This window comes from Dermacentor albipictus, chromosome 4 (assembly GCF_038994185.2).
Source record: "Dermacentor albipictus isolate Rhodes 1998 colony chromosome 4, USDA_Dalb.pri_finalv2, whole genome shotgun sequence".
NCBI lineage: Eukaryota > Metazoa > Arthropoda > Arachnida > Ixodida > Ixodidae > Dermacentor > Dermacentor albipictus.
The window spans coordinates 94,196,594-94,218,780 of NC_091824.1; the positions used below are offsets into that span (position 1 = coordinate 94,196,594).

Genomic DNA, 22,187 nt, shown 5'->3' on the forward strand with positions numbered 1-22,187 from the left:
TCATATTAAATTTATGAGTTTCGCGAATTCGCAACTGAAATTCCTTTTATATTCATGAAACCTAGTGCTGGCCAATTCCACACATTGAGCATGAGCCACCACGTATTTATACGACGATGACGACAATGACGACGACGGCGACAACGTTTAATTCGGCGTGGCTCGTTATCTGGATAAGTTAAGATTCCTCAGACTTCTTAGCAAACATCCGCCGTAGAGTTCCCGGCTAAATTTTTGTCTTCATTGATCTGCTTTATCCATGCCTAACCGCCGAAATTTTTGCAATGAACGGGAAACTATCGACCATTTCTTTCTTGTAGCTGCCGCTCCTCCCTCGGCAGATTCTTGCTCGTATTTCCAAGTAATAAGCTGGCATTAGCGTTTAAGACACCACATATTTTGCCCTTTCGTTCTTCTCAATTAGGCACAAGCCATGGTTTAACGATTTCTGCTATACACAAGTTCATTAAAGCGTCAGTATGGCTTCGATGCTAGGGTACTGACTGGGCGACACTATTTTCATTTTAGTCTAACTTCATGTATAGGCCCTCTTGTAATTTCTATTAGTATTTAGTCGCCGAATGGTTCATTCTGATTATCTGCCTTCACCCTTGTTGGCATTTTGTTGTGAGCTCCTTTCAATGATCTTAGTACGGCAAATCCCTCCTATGAGTACGAGCCATGTTTTGAGGCAACGGCAGCATTTTTATGCTTTATGCATACGAACGTGCAGCAATTCTCCATTCTTTACTGACGGGCGGCCTTAAACAACTTCCTATTGTGGCTAGTTAGATGATCATTTCGTAAAATTGTAGTAATGGCATTCTGCTTTACTGAATATCTAATGTTAGCTCGTATTCATCTTTTACACGTGAAGCTTCTCTGTGTCACTGAACGTCCGCGTCTGTTCGCAAAAGTTTAGTGGCTCATACTCCGTAAGCAAGCAAAAATGCCATGGCTCATATCCCGTCAAGCAGAGGCTACAAGACTAACGTGGACGTTTCCAAACTGGAACGACAGTGGCTGATAACATTCATGTTTGATGGCTTCCCACTTCGGTGTTGTACTCAGGTGAACCTACCCTCTACTATAAGACGTACGTGTGTAAATCTGACACTTGCAAACGACATGTATGACATCGAGATGGCCGAACCCCTTGCAGTATACCGCAGCGATCACAAGGCCACTCTACTCACCTGCGGCAAACTGACCGGTGAAGTTGCCGATGCTCAATAAAAGTCTGTGTCATTGACAACTTGTCTTCATTGATGCCACCAGTATCCACACAATGCACATCTCGCTAATCACCAGGGCACATTCAAATAAACATAAAGGTGATGGCACAGCTGACGGTATGCTATACAAAGGGAACAGCTTCGCTTATCACCCATCTTCACAGAGTGGAAGGGGTGACGATTTTTTATTCGCCATGATTGAACGGAACTACACAAGTGCAAATGGTACACTATTTCACTTTCGTGAATGTCGATGAAATGCCTCAGTGTCCGAGTTTCCTACATCAACTTGCGGTTCTTAAGCCAACTTATAGACGACTCAAGCTCTTCATGGTGAAAAACCGGTAGTTCATGAATCTTTCAACTAAGAGAAAGTCGTCAGATTGCCGGGACAATATAGTTTCAAATGTTCTTACTATATATAATAACGTTCTTACATAGGAGCATGTGCTCTGGTACATTTTCTTGATGGCAAGTTCCACAGACTGTACTGACTTCCTTAGGCCCTGAACACGCACGTTGCATGCCGCAGCAGACACGCCACGAAAGTAACGCCTCTGCATGCAAGCCGAAATACGCTAGCGAGTCAATTGCAGCCTTCCAACAATGCCTCTGTTTATCGTACAACAGTGCACATGCTAACATTATACCTTGTGAAAATACTCGCATTCGAAGAACAGCCACAGCGTTACGCATACAATTAACTTCCATAAGCACCGATAAATACTAGTTAAGAGACCAATGGTGGGCAGTAAGCTTTGGCAATTAGAGATGAATGTACTGCACAATATACGATTAGAATACGGCATAAACATACTAGAAATATTCACACTTCATTGGAGGATTCATTTCTGAACCCTTCGGGCAGGAAAATGCTCTCGAAAACGGTGCGAAGTTCTTGACAGCTTCGTTGCAGGCTGGAGAAAAATGGGTTTTGTTCGGGTAGAACAAACACGTAGCGTGGCAAAAGGAAATGAAAAATATCTGTTCTGGGCTGTAGCTTAAGCCTTTCAGAGGGAGGTCCGAGTTCGCATCACGAAAGCGTAGGTACGCCGCGTGGGCCAAGGCAAGCGCTGGGAGCTCCGGAAAAAGTAAATCGCGATTATCGCACGTTGATGGGACCCAGAGGCTCGCATTTGACGGCTGGGTCGGGGTCGAAGTGAGGTTGTCGCGAATCAGAGCAATCATGCTGTTCACTGCGAACACAACCTCCATGGCGTAAAGAAAGCCGAGTCCGCCGTATATCATGGCGCTGGTGCCACTAGAGTAGTAGAAAGGCGGCCCGAGCATGTCTGTCGCCACAGAGATGACATTCTGTGCGGGATCGTAGGAAGTCAGGTGTGTGCCTGTAGAAAAAAATATCTTTGCAGCAACACTGGCTTCGTATGTTCCGATGAAGCGCTGCTGGAAACGAACTGTTTCAAGCACTTCACCAATCAATCCGTTGGAGCCGTTATGCGCTGGACCGTAGTGAAGTTTCAAGCCTTCCGGGCTTGCTAAGCTGCCACTGGGCCAGAGGACAGTTTCCGTCTGCATGAGCATGCTCTGGAATGTGTTGTTTGTCAAGTTCTCGATATTCTTCGTAGATCCGAGTTTTTCAAGAGCAACAGTCTTTACGTTTTTGAAGTAGTTATTTATCCTAATCTGATCTTGGATGGAAGTATCAGCTTTAGATGCAGCCGCCAACAAAATGTTGTAGAACGCTTTGGCCAGAGCCGCGCAGTATGAGGAATGCACCCGACTTCCCGGCCGGACACTGCTGATGGCGTTGAACAGGAGCCGGCTCGAGAGGGTACATGCGATCTGAGCGAACCACCACATGACGTGAAACGCAATTTCTTGCGGGGTGTAGGCTTGGAAGAGCGCGCTGATGACAACTAGTAGCCGATGGTTCGTCACAAACACTACATCGTTGCCGGTGATAGGAGGATGCACATTATACACTGTTTGCAGCACCCTCTGCCAGTCGATGACCGTGAGCCCTCTCACAAACGAAGGCATGTCTATCAACAGAACTTTTTTTGGAACAGAATTCGTGAGAGTGACCGACAAGTTGTTGTAGATATCTTCCTGCATGCTTCTACTGCGCTGGACAAAAGAAGCAAACGAAGGTGTTGGCTTTCGAAGCGAGAAAATGATGTTTGCTATAAACTGAGCGTAGGTAGTGTATAAGTTGGTGCTCACTACAAAATCCTGAAATTTTTTTGCTACACGCCCCATAGGAGACGGAGCAAGCCTAACTGCACGGTCCGTGCGCTCACGTCGAAAGAGGAGGTCGCAACGGAACCAGAGTGGCATCGCCCACGTCACTGCGAGATCGAGCAATATTTTCAGGGGTTGCGAGTAGTTCTTAGAGCTGGCATCCGGGAAAGCGTCTGCTTCATCAGGGGTCGGCCAGGCGAAGCTCTTGTTGCGCAAAGAATCCACAAAAAATTTCAGCGTGCTCTCGTCCCGAGTGTTTGAGTCGATGCATCTGCGTATCATTTGGGAGGGTCTGCGGAAGACTGAACGGGTCACATGGCGCCGGATAATTTTATCTGTTTGGCCGAATATCATTTGCTCAACGACGCTTTCGGCCATGAAACTGTACCTATTTTTTACTCCGGAGCATACAAATTGGGCAAAGTTTTGGCAGGGACTGACGATGTCCTCGTTGCCGGCCAAACTGAGTGTTGCCACATGGTCTACGCAGTCGTTATTTCCGCAAACTTTGACGGCACTTGGACTGTTTCCACTGAAGATTCCATACATGAGTAAGCCTAGAAGTAGACTTCCAGCAGCGGTACATAGTAACAGCAAATAGATGAACGTCCGGCGCTGCTGGAGTGCTCCTTCAAGAAGTGCTGCGTGTAGATTTGGCCATAGCGACTGCTTGTCCAAGGTCGGCTTTTTCTGTAAAGATAATGGCAATAAAATGTTTCACTATTTGGTGGCTCACGACATGTAAAACTCAGACTATTACGTTATTCGGGCTGTCATGACAACATATTGTCACGTGGTCGTGACGTTGAATAACACAGTATTAGTACTGTGAACGACAAAACTAACTTTTATTGGGCGAACCTGTGCCCACAAAACAGGCTACACTTACGGCGCAACGATAGCGGCGAACACGCTCGGCGATCGTCGAAAATCTGATCAGCGGGTCAAGCGCGTCGGCTTTTATACAGCAATCATCGAATGTTCCAGATTAAACGTTGGGACCCGCATTGCCCGCATGCCTTCAAAAATGTTCTACACCATTCGTGTCAAGCGATGAAATCAGATAACACAACGTTCGGCGACAACAGACAGCGGATAGAAGCATCGATAACTTTCCAGAAACTTCGGACACATGCAGGCGCGTCCCGCGCTGTGCGATAACATTTGTTAGGCGACAATACTTGTCGCCCGATAAAGACAAGTACACGTGTCAATACCCCCCTCTTAAAAAGCATCGACCCGATGCTGCAAACAAACGAAAGTAATAAGTAAGCACTCATAGCAAAGAAAAAAAAAACGAAATAAGGAAAGTTCGTTAGCGTCCGTAAAATGGTTTAAGACGCACCACGTGGACCACTTCAGGTCGTGCGCGACGTCGCTGTGAATGCGAAATGCCGTCTGGCACGACCTCATAGTCCAGAGCGCCAATACGTCGGATGACCTTGTAGGGTCCGAAATAGCGTCGGAGTAGTTTCTCACTGAGTCCTCGTCGGCGTATCGGTGTCCAAACCCAAACACGGTCGCCGGGCTGGTACTCAACAAAGCGTCGTCGGAGGTTGTAGTGTCGGCTGTCGGTCCTCTGTTGGTTCTTGATCCGTAGGCGGGCGAGCGGTCGGGCTTCTTCGGCGCGCTGGAGATAGCTAGCGACGTCAACATTCTCTTCGTCAGTGACGTGGGGCAGCATGGCGTCGAGCGTCGTCGTCGGGTTCCTGCCGTAAACCAGCTTAAACGGCGTGATCTGTGTTGTTTCTTGCACCGCCGTGTTTTAAGCGAATGTTACGTACGGCAGGACGGCATCCCAGGTCTTGTGTTCGACGTCGACGTACATCGCTAGCATGTCGGCGAGGGTCTTATTCAGCCGCTCCGTAAGACCATTCGTCTGCGGGTGGTAGGCCGTGGTCCTCCTGTGCCTTGTCTGACTGTATTTCAGAATGGCTTGGGTGAGCTCTGCTGTAAAGGCCGTTCCTCTGTCGGTGATGAGGACTTCTGGGGCGCCGTGTCGAAGCAGGATGTTTTCGACAAAGAATTTTGCCACTTCGGCTGCGCAACCTTTCGGCAGTGCTTTAGTTTCAGCGAAGCGGGTAAGGTAGTCTGTCGCCACGACGATCCACTTATTTCCGGTTGTTGACGTCGGAAAGGGTCCCAGCAAGTCCATCCCGATCTGCTGGAATGGTCGGCAAGGAGGCTCGATTGGCTGTAGTAATCCGGCTGGCCTTGTTGGCGGTGTCTTGCGTCGCTGACAGTCTCGGCATGTTCTGACATAACGGGCGACGTCGGCGGTCAGGCGCGGCCAATAATACTTTTCTTGTATCCTCGATAGTGTCCGGGAAAAACCGAGGTGTCCAGCGGTCGGATCGTCATGTAGGGCGTGCAATACTTCTGGACGAAGTCCTGACGGGACAACAAAAAGGCAGTTGGCGCGGACTGGTGAAAAGTTATTCTTCACGAGGAGATTGTTTTGAAGCGTGAAGGAAGATAATCCGCGCTTAAATGCCCTGGGGACAACGTCGGTGTGCCCTTCCAAATATTCCACCAGGCCTTTTAGCTCCGGGTCTGCCCGTTGCTATTCAGCGAAGTCTTCCGCGCTTATCATGCCAAGGAAGGCGTCGTCATCTTCGTCATCTTGCGGCGGCGGGTCAATGGGGGCGCGTGATAGGCAATCGGCATCGGAGTGTTTTCGTCCGGACTTGTATTGACACGTGTACTTGTCTTTATCGGGCGACAAGTATTGTCGCCTAACAAATGTTATCGCACAGCGCGGGACGCGCCTGCATGTGTCCGAAGTTTCTGGAAAGTTATCGATGCTTCTATCCGCTGTCTGTTGTCGCCGAACGTTGTGTTATCTGATTTCATCGCTTGACACGAATGGTGTAGAACATTTTAGAAGGCATGCGGGTCCCAACGTTTAATCTGGAACATTCGATGATTGCTGTATAAAAGCCGACGCGCTTGACCCGCTGATCAGATTTTCGACGATCGCCGAGCGTGTTCGCCGCTATCGTTGCGCTATAAGTGTAGCCTGTTTTGTGGGCACAGGTTCGCCCAATAAAAGTTAGTTTTGTCGTTCACAGTACTGCTACTGTGTTATTCAACGTCACGACCACGTGACATCTGGTGGAGGTGCTTGTGCGTTCATGTACCGAACACCCCCGCAAAGCCGCGATCCAAGCCCGAAGCCCGAGGACAAAACCAACGTCGCCCAAGACCAGCGAGCTAGCCGCCGGCTGCAAGGACTGCCCCCAGAGCACGGACTCCTACCTGAGACGTGCAGGAAGATCGCCACCAAGTCCACCCCAATGGCAGCCCCAGCATCCCCCGTCGTGCTGCAGCAGCCCAGGGAGCCTCCAACGTTCCGCGGTTCAACGTTCGAGGACGCAGAAAGCTGGCTTGAGACATACGAGAGGGTCGCTGCTTTTAACAACTGGAACAGCGAAGACAAACTGCGACACGTCTTCTTCGCATTGGAAGACGCTGCCAGGACGTGGTTCGAGAACCGAGAAGCCACCTTGACTACCTGGGAGCTGTTCCGAAGCGGCTTCCTGAAGACATTCACAAGCGTCGTACGCCGAGAACGAGCCCAAGCACTACTGGAAACCCGAGTGCAGCTGCCCAACGAGACCACCGCGATTTTTACAGAAGAAATGAGCCGCCTATTCCGCCACGCCGACCCGGAAATGTCCGAGGAAAAGAAAGTCCGGCTACTAATGCGTGGTGTTAAGGAGGAACTTTTCGCCGGTATGGTACGAAACCCACCGAAGACTGTCGACGAGTTTCTTCGCGAGGCCACTAGCATCGAGAAGACACTCGAGATGCGAAACCGGCAATTCGACCGCCGCACCAACGCTACAAACTATGCCGGAGTTCAATCACTGGCCTCCGAAGACCTGCGCGAGGCTATCAGGGCAGTCGTACGAGAGGAGCTTCAGAAGATCTTCCCGTCGTCGCAGCCTCAAGTGGCTTTGATCGCTGACATCGTCAAAGATGAGGTTCAGCGGTCGCTTGGAGTCCCGGAGGTGCAACCTCAATTACCGCAACCCCAACCCGAAGCGATGACCTACGCCGCCGTCGTACGCCGTCAAGGCCCTCCTTAGCGACCGCGCCAGGGCCCTGTAACGCCGCAATTTCGTCGTCCGCCGCCGCCGCCGCCAGCACGACCACCCGTCGCCCAGCACCTACGCGAGGAAGACGGACATTTGGCGTGCTCCTGACCACCGCCCGCTCTGCTACCACTGCGGAGAAGCGGGTCACGTCTACCGACGATGTCCGTACCGGGAGATGGGACTGCGAGGTTTCGCCGTCAACGCGCCGCGTCCACAGCTTGGAGAGCGCCCACGTGACATCGCCGATTACCTCGCCGCTACTCAGTGGAGCCCTCGACGCCCATCCCGTTCGCCGTCACCAGGACGCTACCTGTCGCCGCAGCGCCGACCATACACTGGCCCAGCCCGGGGCCGGTCAGCGAGCCCATATCCGGAAAATTAAAAGCAGCAACCGATGGAGGTGCGGTTGCTGTTCGTCGAACTGACGAAGATCCTCCGCCGCCGACGAAGACGACGACGAAACGATCTCGACGACATAACAACGACACGCCGCCGTCCCGACGAAGTCAGGAAGGCAAGACTATACCGACGAACGACGACTTGACGACGCGACGTTCCAACTTCAGTTCAACACGACGCAGCCGTGATCCGACGCCACGACCTAACTGCAACGCCAGACAAAGAACCACCGACCTCGACGTGCTTCTCGACGGCCACGCAGTCACTGCCTTAGTCGACACAGGGGCTGATTACTCCGTCATGAGTGGACACATCGCCGCCCAGTTGAAGAAAGTTAAGACTACGTGGGAAGGCCCTCAAATTCGAACCGCTGGAGGGCACCTCATCACGCCGTCTGGAGTCTGCACGGCAAGAATTACCGTTCATGACCGGACTTACCCAGCACCTCCACCAGATGTCACGTGGTCGTGACGTTGAATAACACAGTAGCAGTACTGTGAACGACAAAACTAACTTTTATTGGGCGAACCTGTGCCCACAAAAATTGGAGGACGCTTAAGCTTCGCCTTCAAGAGTGGAACGCGACAGCGTTCCCATCGACCCGCCAAGGGGTGCGCAGGGATCACCTACGAGGCGCCCCGCATCGGACTTTGCGCCCACCTATCACACGGAGAGCGTCGAGCAACGCAGCGTTCGGCGCGGCAACGAAACGTGCGCCTGAGCAAACGGAACGAACCAAAGAACTCGGTGTCTCGGAGGGGGAAACGATCTACGCCAGCCAAACGTCGTGATCGGCACGAGCAGAGAGATAGACAGATAGTAATCTAAAGAAAGGAATGGCGCTTGATTCTGCAACCCGCGTGGGAGCACGGCGAAGCGTCGTCAGGGGAGAGGGAGTCGGGGCCGCAACGCGCCTGGCACCGGTCCGCGCACAGCAAGGCCCAATGCGCGTATGGCGCGCCACCTGTCGGGGCAGCACCGTACATTGAGAGGAGGGGGGTCTTCTGTGTTTGCCGCAAGATGGCTCTGCGTGTGCGGTAAGCGCAGAAGAAATGTAGCGGAAACGTACTTCGCTACTCGTGTAAATGCGACTTCTGTAAGTTACATGCTCATAATTACCGATATACACCGCAATATAACTTTCTACGGCACATTTTTAAGGCAACACCGCGTTCACTAGAAGCGCGTTTGTACCGCTTTCAAGCATCGAACTCGTGGCTGACTGGTAGCGTCTCCGTCTCACACTCCGGAGACCCTGGTTCGATTCCCACCCAGCCCACCTTGGAAGTTGCTTTTTATGTATGAAGTGCCTGCCGTGATTTATCGCTCACGGTCAACGCCGCGGACGCCGACGCCGACACCCGACACCGACGCCGACGACACCGGCTTTTCTGCGACACGAGCTCCTTAACGCTATCGCGTTAAAACAGGCTACACTTATAGCGCAACGATAGCGGCGAACACGCTCGGCGATCGTCGAAAATCTGATCAGCGGGTCAAGCGCGTCGGCTTTTATACAGCAATCATCGAATGTTCCAGATTAAACGTTGGGACCCGCATGTCTTCTAAAATGTTCTACACCATTCGTGTCAAGCGATGAAATCAGATAACACAACGTTCGGCGACAACAGACAGCGGATAGAAGCTTCGATAACTTTCCAGAAACTTCGGACACATGCAGGCGCGTCCCGCGCTGTGCGATAACATTTGTTAGGCGACAATACTTGTCGCCCGATAAAGACAAGTACACGTGTCAATATGTATGCACGTCGTCGTCGTAATCATCATCATCATCATCATCATCATCATCATCATTATATGCACACCTTTGAATAATACACAGATACACGCCCTATTTTTTTATCTGAGAAATCTGGCGATTGCTGAGGAGATAACTCGATGAACTTCTCTAACGCCACCGTAGCTCCTGCAAACGCAACTAATCGGTTTACCAATTAGGCAAGTGCTGCGTAATGCAAAGCGTTGTTACTTTGTGTGTTGTCAAGTTGCTCTGAAGTGCGTATGAGTTACATTTATCATACGGTTGCGCAATTTAATTGGACTGTGAATTGAAGCAGTCTTAAAGAATGAATTGCTTGTGGAATGAAGTATGGTTACATACTAAAACGGCGGAAAGGATGTAGGCACGAAGCGAGAGCAAACGTCGAGACCTTTTTTAGCATGATCCCTTTATGGGTTTCTTTAGTGGTTTATTGCTAGATTCACATGTTAACCATCTACTATTTCAGCAATACTACTTATTACTGCTGAAGTTATTTGATATGGATTTTCCCGTATTTTTCTGTCTACATCTACATTGTAACGTGGTTGGGCTGAACTAGAAGCACGAACGCAAAGAGATTGCATATCAAATATTTGCAAATGCCACGTAGCTGGACTGAACCAAGGTAAGGTTGTTTGCCGTCGCTTGGAAATACCCAGATTATTGTTTGCATTAAGCCTATTAACGTAAAAAGTTTTAATTACGATCACCTTCTCAACTAATATTAATGAAAAATGTAAATGAGAAAATTGTGGAGCCATCTAGAACTCCATATCAACCTCTCTGTTGCTCAATACGTGCCACATAAAAGTGATTTTCCAAGCATGAAAGAAGCCTTCGAATACACGAATTGCTACTCACCTGGCCACTCGCGGCACTTTTTGTGTATCATAGGCTTTCGCGTGTTTGGAAAACAAATTTATCGTCCTGGTATCGAGCGTACAAATCTATATCGGAAGTTTTTATTGTTGTTCTAGAATGTTCTCATTAACACGTTTGATCTAATTAGAATATGTGCGAAAAAGTTAAGAATAATTGTGTAATTAGGCAAGACACAAAAGTTGTCCGAGTATATTCAAGCGACGGCAAACAACATTAGCTTGGTTCTATCCAACTACGTGGCACGCGGATATTTTTGACGCTTGCTTTAAGTTATGTGGGGCAACTGGTATAGTGACATTGTTGTTGAAATGAGAACGACGTCGCCTTCGCGGTGGTTACTCGCAAGCAATATCGTTACGTCGTCAGGCCAGCTATAAGTTAAAATATGAGATCGACGATGTCACTTCGCTGGTGTCGCAGATCTGCTTTTTTATACTCCGCTGACTCACGCTCCAATGAACTCTATATGCTGCATTCAGACATCAGTAAGGTAAGCATCCTAACAGCGGCATGCCTCAAGAAACAGCTACAGTGTATCCTGAAGTATCCAATCAACTGTCACGTCGAGTCTGAGTTGTCTCAAAAGTATTTCGGTATCGTGATAGCTTTTTGAATACTTTGCCATGAATCTAATTTAATCCGACCACCTTACAGTCTGGACTGACGGCAGGAGAATGGACGATGTTAGATATGGAGCTGTTTCCTGCGATTACTTCGAGTTCCCCAAACCACTTCGAGTCGCAGCACAGCTAATTGAGGAATGCCGAAGCAGGAAAGCACATTCCAGAGGAGCGGCCGAGCAAACAAGTTTAAGGCAACAAGTTCACGTGCCAACAAGTTCGTGCGCCGCCGGGATTAGCAGGTGGGCCTCGGACAATGGAGCATGAGCAGCCCTCCCCTTCTCCTCGTTAGAAGTGCATTGCCAGTCTGCGAGGCAAGACCGCAGAGAGCCGCCAGGTGTGACACCGCGACATGGGCGCCTACCATTGGCTGAAAGTGGCGTCATCGGAGTGGACTCTCCCATTGGTCAAACATGACGTGACTTACAGTGCTCGAAGGGCTTATAAGAAGCCTTCCAGAGATGCTGGGACATGCCCTGATTCCCTGATTCACCTCTCTCGAACTTCTTGCCGCGGGCCGCAGCGTCCGAGTTGCTGCAGGCCCGTAATGTCTGTACTACTGTTACATGACTCTCACCTCCTTGTAAATAATGTAGAATAAATCCCTCCCAAGTTTTGGTTTTTCATCCCGACGTCCCGTCCTCCAACCCCTACATCTGGTGGCAGCGGTGGGATCGCCTCCGAATGCATCAGCTGGTGGCAGCGCTATGGATAAACCTTCGTCGAGAAAGATCCTAAGGAACCGGGAAGAGCGAAGAAGAGAGAGCCTTCGTCGAAAGAGGTCCGAAGAAACTGGGAGTAGCGAAGAAGGAGCGAGCCTTCGACCCAGGGAGTCCGGAGGAACCGGGAACAGCGGACAAGGGAACCGGATGGCAGGGTGCTGCAACCGTAAGTGAGCGCGTGGTTTTTTTTCCTTATGATTCGCCAGACTCAAAGGTTGTGTGTTCAATTTTGATAGTTCTGGGAATCGGGAGTTTGTTGCATTGTGTGTTTGCACAAATTAATTAAGGAAAACAGTTTTAACCACCTGTCGGGGCAGCTCCCATGGATCTTAGAAGGTTGACGAGGTTAGACTTGTTGTTGGTGTGCGACGATTTGGGAGTTGAGGCGGACGAACGGATGAAAACGCCAGCTATCATAAAGGCGATTCAAGATAGTGGCAATGATGATGAAAGCATTAAGCTTGCTTGGGAGGTGATACAGGAGCCACGGCAGCGTGAGCGTCGTGTACGTGTGCGAGAGCATCGTGAACTTAAGAGTAAGAGTAAGCATGAAGAACGCGAAAATGAACGGAAGCAGGAGCTTCAAGAACTTACTCTTAGGTGTGAGCGTCACGGACGTGAGAATCAACGCGAGCTTGAGCGTGAGGAAAAGTATGAGAGAGAGAAGGCAGCACTGATCAAAGAGATACAGCATTGTGATCAGTTATTGGCACAGAGACAACGGCTGTCTGAGAATTCTGTAGGTAGTACAGAGCGAAAGAATGAGCAAGTGTCTAGCGGATTTTCGCCAGAAGCCGACGAAAAGAGTAGTGCCTGTGAGATTAGCTGCAGATTCATAGGTAAAGGGAAAAGGCTAGCTGCTAACGATGCCTTAGTGGCAATAGAGGCCGTTAAAGCCCAGAGTGAGAGCGACGAGGTGCTGTGCCAACAGATGACTGTGGAGACAGCTAGGCCAGCTGCGAACAAATTGGCACAGTTACCGCGTGTGTGCGTCGCTGTTAAGGTTAGCGAGGCTGCTAGCGAGGAAAAGGGTACTGTTGACGCGACAGACGCGAGCACCCATGTAGAGCCAGATCTGCGTGCAGAAGTGAAGTGCGAGCTGGACGATGCAGTTGAGAATAGTTCTCGGGGTGGCGAGCTCCGTAGCTCACGAGAGAACAACTGCATTGTTCAGGGATCGGTGCGGCTCTCCGCCAGTCTAGATAGCCTAGAGAGGGATGATTCAATTATTAATCATTCGGACTGTGCGCGTGAGACAGCGATCGATACCGACGGGCTGTGTGCCGATGCACAGCATTGCGCTGGGCAATGTAGTAGAGGGCAGTTCGCAAGAGTGCGAGTTGTCTAACTCGAGTAAAGCCTGCAGCATTGTTCCAGAGTCGGTTGAGCTGTCCGCCAGTCGAGGCAGAGAAAGTGTTGATTTAAGTGAGAATCACTCAGACTGTGCGGGTAAGAGACCGATCCGGGCCGACGAAATGTGTACCGGCCAGCACGAGGCACGAGAAGGCGACATGAAGGCGAGTGCAAAGAGAAAGCGCCGTAAAAAGAAGCGCGGTAAAGACCGAAAGTCGGTAATTAATGTAGCGCCGCCAAAGATGGCGAGAAACCCAAAAGGGCAGGGCGCGAGGAAGAAGGTGCGGTCGTCTAGGACGATGTTGACGCATCCAGAACGTTCGAGCCACAGGTCAAAGGGGGACCGCGAAGAATGCTCTGCACGGACGCGGACAAAGGGCACGAGGCTGTTAAACTCCTCGTCGTTCCGTAGTTCTTTTCATAGCTCAGCGTGCAGTTCGAAGAAACGCAAGGTGGCAGGACGAGACCAGGTAGGGAGTAGCGACGCGGTCAATCGAGTTTGTGTTGAAAGCGGGGCGCGAGGACGCAAATTGGCAGGAGACCGTAACGTCTTGGGGGAGCCGATAGTGAGTCAGCCGTTTTGTGTTTCCTCGGCAGCCAAAGTAGTTTTCAAAAGGAGACCGCCTCGGGGACGGCTCAGAGTATGAGTCAGTCGTAAGCAATCGGGAACGGGAAGCCAGGAGCGCTTCCGTAGAAATGAAGTGTTGTTTTTTATTTTTGAGCATCGGAAAGTTTTCGCGATTTGAGACTAGGATTTCTTTCAATGTGTAAGGTATGAGCTTTGTTTATGTTTTCGTTTGAGAAGCTCGAGATTTGAAAGATGCGTTTTATGTAATCCTGTAGTCTCGCGAGATGCTCATTAATAAGTAGATAGGCTTTTTTGTGTGTGTGTGAGTAACCTGAAGGTCAAGGTTATCGTTGAGAGGCCTATCGTAACGCGCGTGTGTGTTATTTAACCTTCTTTCTTTTTAAGTGTTTTTGAATTTTCTAAGGTTAAGCGCGTAGATTTTCAGTGAGTGCATGATTTGCACGGAGAAGCGTTCTTAGTTCCATTAGCGCGAGTCCTGTGTGGACGGAAGGAAGCAGATTTATGACTGGGTTGCTCGTGTGTGTGGAGGGCAGCCGTATTCTGACCTCCATTATAAGTAGGCGTGGAACGAGTTATTAAAAGACGCATTAGTTTAAGGGTTCTGCGGAGTGTGTAAGTCCCGCAATTTTAATTGTTCGTTTATGTCACGTGTCCTGTAGGACTTTCAGGAAAGAAACGTGAGTAAGCGTGAATGAAAAGTTTGCCTATGACACAAGTATGCGTTCTGAATAATGACCACAAGGCTAGTGCGCTTGTGATTACGTACTTGTGAGGTTGACCAGATTGTTCAGTGGCACCATTACGTGCGATAAGTACGCCACTGCGATAGATTGGAAACATGCTGTTCGTGTAGTTAGGCCACTTAAGTTATGTTCGGCTGTTTTCATTTGTTGTTTGCATCGTCGACGACCCTTTTGTTTTGCAACAACAATAGTACTCTGGTCTTGTCGGCATTCGAGGAGAAATGGATGGCTGTTTGGAAGGGTGGTTACAACTGTTTTGTCAAAATTGGCGAACTAAATGATCAGGGTTGATTTTGACTCAGTAATAGCCTGGCGAGTCAGGGGTGAAGAGCCTGCGTTTACGCGTGGTGCAGCGCTGTGTTGTTTGGTTTGTTTGACGTATGTTCTCCAGGGCCCAGGATCGCGAGGGTTGTCAAACGAGGCTCGACCCCAGTACCCTGCAGCTTCTTTCAGCGTTCCTCATGGCCAGCGAATTGAGTTCACCGGCCATTCAGAACAACCGGGGCGAGGACGAGCTGTTAGATATGGAGCTGTTTCCTGCGATTACTTCGAGTTCCCCAAACCACTTCGAGTCGCAGCACAGCTAATTGAGGAATGCCGAAGCAGGAAAGCACATTCCAGAGGAGCGGCCGAGCAAACAAGTTTAAGGCAACAAGTTCACGTGCCAACAAGTTCGTGCGCCGCCGGGATTAGCAGGTGGGCCTCGGACAATGGAGCATGAGCAGCCCTCCCCTTCTCCTCGTTAGAAGTGCATTGCCAGTCTGCGAGGCAAGACCGCAGAGAGCCGCCAGGTGTGACACCGCGACACGGGCGCCTACCATTGGCTGAAAGTGGCGTGATTGCCCTGATTCCCTGATTCACCTCTCTCGAACTTCTTGCCGCGGGCCGCAGCGTCCGAGTTGCTGCAGGCCCGTAATGTCTGTACTACTGTTACATGACTCTCACCTCCTTGTAAATAATGTAGAATAAATCCCTCCCAAGTTTTGGTTTTTCATCCCGACGTCCCGTCCTCCAACCCCTACAACGAGTAGCTGTGGTCTAGAAAACTTAGGGCAGGGCACGGAGCTCTACACATTTCACTGCCCATACTAAGAGGTTTTATTGCAATGTACATCTTCACATGGCCTAGCAACCCTGGGAATACAATTGAATAACTGTTTGCTTTCAAAAGTTTAAAGATTCTTAGAACTCTTACATGCACCCATAAGTTTGTGCTCCTGCATGTGTGTAAATACATGCTAAGCTTTACTTTGATCTGTGAGCCCTCGAGTCTGATGGTACAAAAAGCAGTAGTGTTACCAGGAACAGTTACGTTAGAAGAAGCAGTCATGGTGCAAGACGCCGTCATGCTACAAGGCACGGTAATAGTACTAGCACATGGCGATATCTAGCTCGAAACTGCTTAGCACGGTGTAATATTTGTTTGTGGCCCCAAATATATTTATGGCCCTGTCGCCCACGCTGTCAACAGAAAAAAAAAGTCTGGGCTATGATCTTGCTCTCCTAGCTCACAAAACCGATTTAACGGATCGCGCACGCGTAAGGTTATCAGAGAATACGAAATTATTTTTGTTAATTAAAATCAGGCCTAAAAAAGTAGTTCAAGAGCAGGCCACGCAAGGAACATTGGACGTCGTCGTCTTCTTCCACGAAATTACCCCTGCCCTGATATGACGTCCCGGCCAGGTCAGCAGAACATGTGAGGAAAAGTGCGCTAGAAACGCATGACAGTTGGGTGGTCGGGCCAGGAAACAGTGGCACTTTGTCAGTAATTTTTATATCATGGCCTTCCTGGCGTTTTCGCATATGCCTGAAGCATGCAAACACACTTCCTCCGGTGAAGAAGGGCTGTCGGAAGGTTGTCGGGCCGTCACAGTCCCTGTTGTATGTTGCGTGGTCTAGATGCACGTCTTTGGAATGGTTGCACCTAAGTCATGCGTCTGATTTACCGGTAAAATATATATATCCCCACGTCACAGATAAACTCCGCTACTCGTTGTTATATTATTCTGCTCGCTTGGTGAGGCAAATATGGATGACACTTAGTGAGTTGAGCAAAGTGGCTTTTGAGGCCAGACAAATCTCATGCGCGGTATCAGTGAATCCCGGCCGCTGCGGTCACATTTCGATGGGGGGCGAAACGCAACGAACGCCTGTGTACCAGGCAGTGGGCGCACGTTAAAGAACGCCAAATAGTAATAATTAAGACGGAGTCCCTCGCTACGACGTGTTTCATAGTTATACCGTAGTTTTGGGACGCAATACCTTAGAATTTTATTTTAGTTAAGAAAGCCTTCGTGCTTCCGCTCTTTAGAGACCCTTACACTGAACGCGATCCGAAAGTACGACCCCTGTTCGGCTTGTTTCGGCAACTGTTACCCTTAGGTGGATGATTTCCTTTATTTTCCTGTTCGGTCTCGACGCATGTAGTGAGTGAAACTGTTGCAGCCCATCACTGGTGGGGCTTTTTTCCGCACAGCTTTTTTGACCGTGACCTCGATTTCTCGTTCCTCCCTATCCCGCGTTTTATTTTGTAACTTAAGCATTGCCGTTGAATGACTAGAGAAATAGTGCTGTGTGAACGCGCGCTATCAATATGCCATTGACTGTCGCGCGTCTTTCCACAGTGTGCAGTCCTTGCAGCGTTCCGGCACGCCGGCGGCAACGTTCACAATTTCTTAGATGCAGACTTCATCGTTAGCTGTGCTACTGCACAAAAGCTCAGGAACAAGGTGTTTTGCGCATAGAGTGGAGTGCATTTCGGTGTATTTTTCTGTCAACCTGACTGCATCAGGCCAATCTTGAGGTCCATATTACCAGCTGTTATCGTGGCCGTTTAAATACAGATGAAATTAAATGCTACCTGTATACCTGAGAAACACCGGTAGACTCACTGTGCCCTATCAAATGAAACTGAGCTGTCGAGCGCCACAATCTGTACTTACCACTTCTAGGAGGTCTTGGATGTTCGTAGTCAATATAGACACGCCAGTCCCAGTGCCAAGGGCAATCTGTAACTTCCGCGTACTATTCACCGCGGCTAAGCTTCGGCTGCGTTTTTTAGGGGTCGCCGCTGGTCCAGGAACCACCGTATCGGGCCGATGCATGACGCTGCCTGCTTCCAGGTTGAAATCCCGGTTCTTTGCGGAATCCTTCAGTTGCACCCCTGCGCAGCGATAACAGACATCCATGACGGTAACTAGACGATACAGGCTTCCTGCTTCTTCAAAGAGCGCAATGCAACTTGCGGTAGTCCAGAGCAGAACACCATTAGTTGCATGTATATATATATATATATATATATATATATATATATATATATATATATATATATATATATATATATATATATATATATATATATATATATATATACACACACACACGCTCCATCTCGAAGAGGCAGGACGTGTGTCGTGTGAGGCCCTCAACAACACTTGACAGTGCTGTGGGAACGTGGTTGAAAATAACAGATCCCGGACCGCGACAATATGTGACGCAGTGCTAATGTACTTATTTCGCATTTATCACTGAATCCCATCTGAATTCGTTCCGTTTCGCCAATCCTAACTCTAACGTTTAATAGTCCGTTTCACCGGGATGGCGCTGCATTAAGAGCGGTAGAAACCTGCGGGAATAGAAGCAGCAGCCTTGTAGTTATAGGCGTCTCACCACGGCGATAGGATGGGGAGCGCCGCCACCAGCCTTTTAGAAGTCGCAGCTCAATAGTTTACGAAATGAAACACAAAGAAAACAGTCAGAATTTTTGTCTTGGGGTGTACCGTGTTGTCCGGTCAGGCCATGGTACGTACAGTCGCGATCAAAAGTTTGGGGACGAAAGGTGCCGCTATATTTTTTTTTCCCGCAGCTTGGGTATTCCGGCTGAAATAATGAGCACACGCATGCGCAGGTGTTTGTCCAATACAGTGTATTAAGCTAATTCCAGGCAGCGCAGCTGCGCGTGAATATATTTAAATCTTTTGCTGGCGCCGTGGTCCCCAAACTTTTGATCGCGACTGTATGTACCACGATGTGGATGCACGCAGCGGCACTGCAAGGACGCTAGTGTTTTCGCGCAGAACGCTGATGTCTTCTGGAGAGGGCAAACTGCCACCAGACACTGGCTCTGTTTACCACGAGCAATAGATGCCAATATGTTTGATACCTCTTCGTGACGTACCATGGAGTCGCTTTTCACGCTTGTTGGCATCAGGAGCATGCAATGTGAATCGTAACAGTTTAAGAAAATTCGTTCAAGTCCAGTGAGACACTTTCCTGCGCCTTGAGCGAAGCCATCTACTGCGCTGGCGTCCTCCGTTTTCTCCGACCTTAAACTTTAGCAAACAATAATTTACCTGCCAGTGAACCAGCAGATGTCACAATATGTCGAATATAAGAAAGATTTAGGTTGATTACATTACCTTCGAATTGTGAACCGTTAGCGAAAAGCATAGAGAAAAGCATAAAAAAACTAAATATGGGGTTTAACGTGCCAAAACCACTTTCTGATTATGAGGCATGCCGTAGTGGAGGACTCCGGAAATTTTGACCACCTGGGGTTCTTTAACGTGCACCTAAATCTAAGTACGCGGGTGTTTTCGCATTTCGCCCTTATCGAAATGCGGCCGCCGTGGCCAGGATTCGATCCCGTGACCTCGTCCTCAGCAGCCCAACACCACAGCCACTGAGCAACCACGGCGCGTATAGAGGAAAGCTTGAAGCACTCACTTGAGGGAGAAAGCGATCCGACTTCTGTCCTCAGCAGAATTCCGACCGGTGACTTTTCGTAAGGCGGCTGGTTGCCAACGTTAGTCCCTGGCAGGTTTGACTTCTCTGCAGAACACTCGGGGCCGGTGTCGTCTGGACGAGATTCCTGAGAAGTGGGCGTCGTCGGCAACAGTTTGGAAGCTTCCACACTGGACTCTTGACGTCGGCTAGCCTTGCGGCCTTCGCGCGTAAGCTGGTCCGTGCGACGACGGCCAGTGCGGCTGGTGGCCTGGTGGGCTTTCCTAGATGGTGACGTCAGCTCCTCCTTCGGGCGGGGGGCAGCAGACGCTGCAGTGGACGACTGGATGCCATGGGTAAGCGGCACTGGTTCAGCTGTTTCTGAGCGCGAAGACATTGTCCGGGAGCTACTCGAAGAGTGCTTCGTCTGCTTCGAGGGGACTGCGATGTGGGCTTGCGAGGCGGACGAAGAGCTGGACGATAACGTGTTTCGACGTCGCCGAGAGCGTCCAGCAAGGGCCGGGATGGTGGGAGCTGAAGGACCAGCCGTTTCTCGGCCAACGTTGGAAGACTCGCTCGGGGCCTGGAGAGTCGGGGTGATCGTGTCGTCTGGAACTGCAGTGGCCGAGTCGGTCGGTCCTCGACCACTGTAAATTTTCGTAAATTTCTTCATCGGTCGTCTATCTCTCGGGCGAACGACGGGGGATTTTTGAAATGCACGAGCTCTTCTTCTTCTTCTTATACTTCTTCTCCTTCAGTTTTTGTCGCGAGCCATCTTCTTTGTTTCTGTCCCTTATGGCTTACAGATATGTCAAGAATCAGATGGATGAAGCTCATGGTCATGAAAGCTGCATTTTTTCTTCTAAATTTTCGAGAACCGATAAATTCACGTTGCCAATGCGAGAAAAGAAATTACGTAACATGAATTAAAAAGTAATATATAATCCTAAAGGATAATGGTAATAATAAAAAGCAAACAACTAATTTCAGGAGCTGCACGACATTTTGTTGATGTTGCTTTTTTCTCATTCATTTCTTTAAACATGCTACATACCCATGACTGGTATCGTTGTCATACCGAGGAATGAAATGACTAGCAACAAACTAAAGTAGTTGACACAAAACGACAAAAAATATCCCAGAAAAGGAAGTTATTCGGTGTAGAAATATACCAAAATATTTAGGAGGATCGGCTAGGAAATTGTGTTAGAAACCATCGAAGGTGGTGGTCGAAGTCAGCGATAGCGTTCTTGTGCAACCTGCTGCCTGTCTCCGTAACATTCGTGAATCAGAAAGCTTTATCGGCACCTTAGCGGTCACACTAAGTGACAATGTCGATGCCAACCCAATGGCGAATTATGATGTGACGCAGTACGTCTTATTCTATTCACGGCACTCCAGTTGAAACACAGTACCAGTACCAGTACCAGTACCAGTACAGAGGGCCCCGGGTCACAGAAAATGCTGTGACGGCGGTGTTGTCCATCAGAGAAAAATCATCCCGTACGTATTTAGCTATATGTATATGCGACGCCTTGATTATGATATGTGGTATATCTGGGTTATACTGCCACACCATTCTATCGCCAATATTGCCCGTATTTTCTCTTGGATTATTGACAAAGTTATTCCTCGGAATTTTGAAAATGACAGTCCACAAACAAGTGCCATGAAACAAAACACCGACATCGCATGCCTTGTCAGACTTAAATATTGAAAGCGCGAAACAATACAGGAAACCTGAAAATGCTTTATTTCTTTGGCCGCGGCTGTGCACCACCTCCTGGATCGATCCACGCAAGAGTCGCGTTTCTACCAGAAATCTCGCCGTCGTGCACAGCGTTCGCCGCTAGCGTTTCCCAGTAAACATTACGGTTACATGAGCTGCACTTGCCGGGAAGCGTGAGAAGCATTTAAGGATCTTTGAACGCTATCTCGTTCCACTCTTACTGAGGGAGAGACCATCAGCCTGGTCACGCATTTGTAATTAGCCGACTCACATACGCCCTTCCATATCAGGCCTTGACAAACCAAGAGAATTAACAGGCAAACGCAATAATAAGAAAAGCCTTCAAAGCCGCCCTTGGTCTTCCCGAATGCGCTAGCACAGAGAGATTCGAGGGACTGGGCCTGCACAATACTTTTGACGAGTACGCAGTCGCGACGTTATATGCCCAGAAAGAACGACTTTGTTCTTCAACTCAGGGCAGGGAAGTATTGGCGAGGTTAGGCTTTCCCCTGAGACCCCAGTATTGCGGAGAGGAAACGGCACAGATAGACCGCAATGTTCGATCGCTCATCGCGGTGGCCCCAATTCCCAAAAACATGCACCCCAAGTACCATCCCGGACGACGCAGAGCAAGCGCAAAGACCCTTCACAAACGTTTCGGCGTGGGACCGGGGGTGTATTATACGGATGCCAGTCGAGCCAGCTCAGACACTTTCACCATAGTTTCTACATGCAACAACAACATAACGACGGCATCCTTCAAAACCGCCTCGGCATGCGTGGCAGAGGCTGCAGCCATCGCCTTGGCCATTCAGGACGCCGAGCGCCAAACCAATTCGGCTGTCATATTATCCGACTCACAAGCGGCTTGCCGCCTGTTTTTGCAAGGAACGGCACCCAAATCAGTAATCAAAATTTTAGGCACTCAACTGGAGGGGCACCACACTATCGTCTGGTGTCCGGCACACGAGCGACTGGCAGGAAACGCTAGGGCAGACCGTATTGCTCGAGGTTTGAACGTCCGAGCAACGGCATGGCCTAGCGATGACCTTCCACTGAATTCTCGTGACATCCTCCTACAGCAAAGGCAGGAGCGGAGACGTTT

At 49.5% G+C, this 22,187-nt stretch overlaps 1 protein-coding gene across 1 annotated transcript; it reads right to left on the minus strand.

Moving 5' to 3' along the window:
* Positions 1-1,830: 1,830 nt before the first annotated feature.
* On the minus strand, positions 1,831-20,075 carry LOC135919970 (endothelin-converting enzyme-like 1). Its single transcript, XM_065453992.1, has 3 exons — positions 19,357-20,075; positions 17,574-17,794; positions 1,831-4,127 (listed from the first exon to the last, which is right to left on the minus strand). The coding sequence occupies exons 1-3, from the start codon at positions 20,024-20,026 to the stop codon at positions 2,052-2,054; spliced, it is 2,967 nt and encodes a 988-aa protein (XP_065310064.1). The 5' UTR covers positions 20,027-20,075; the 3' UTR covers positions 1,831-2,051.
* Positions 20,076-22,187: the final 2,112 nt, after the last annotated feature.

Coding starts and splice junctions, on each gene's coding strand:
- LOC135919970 (XM_065453992.1), bottom strand. CDS start 20,026: ATGAAGAAATTTACGAAAATTTACAGTGGTCGAGGACCGACCGACTCG. Junction 17,795..19,356: donor CGGATCGCTTTCTCCCTCAA/GTGAGTGCTTCA, acceptor ATCGCTGCGCAG/GGGTGCAACTGAAGGATTCC. Junction 4,128..17,573: donor TCCAAGACCTCCTAGAAGTG/GTAAGTACAGAT, acceptor TTATCTTTACAG/AAAAAGCCGACCTTGGACAA.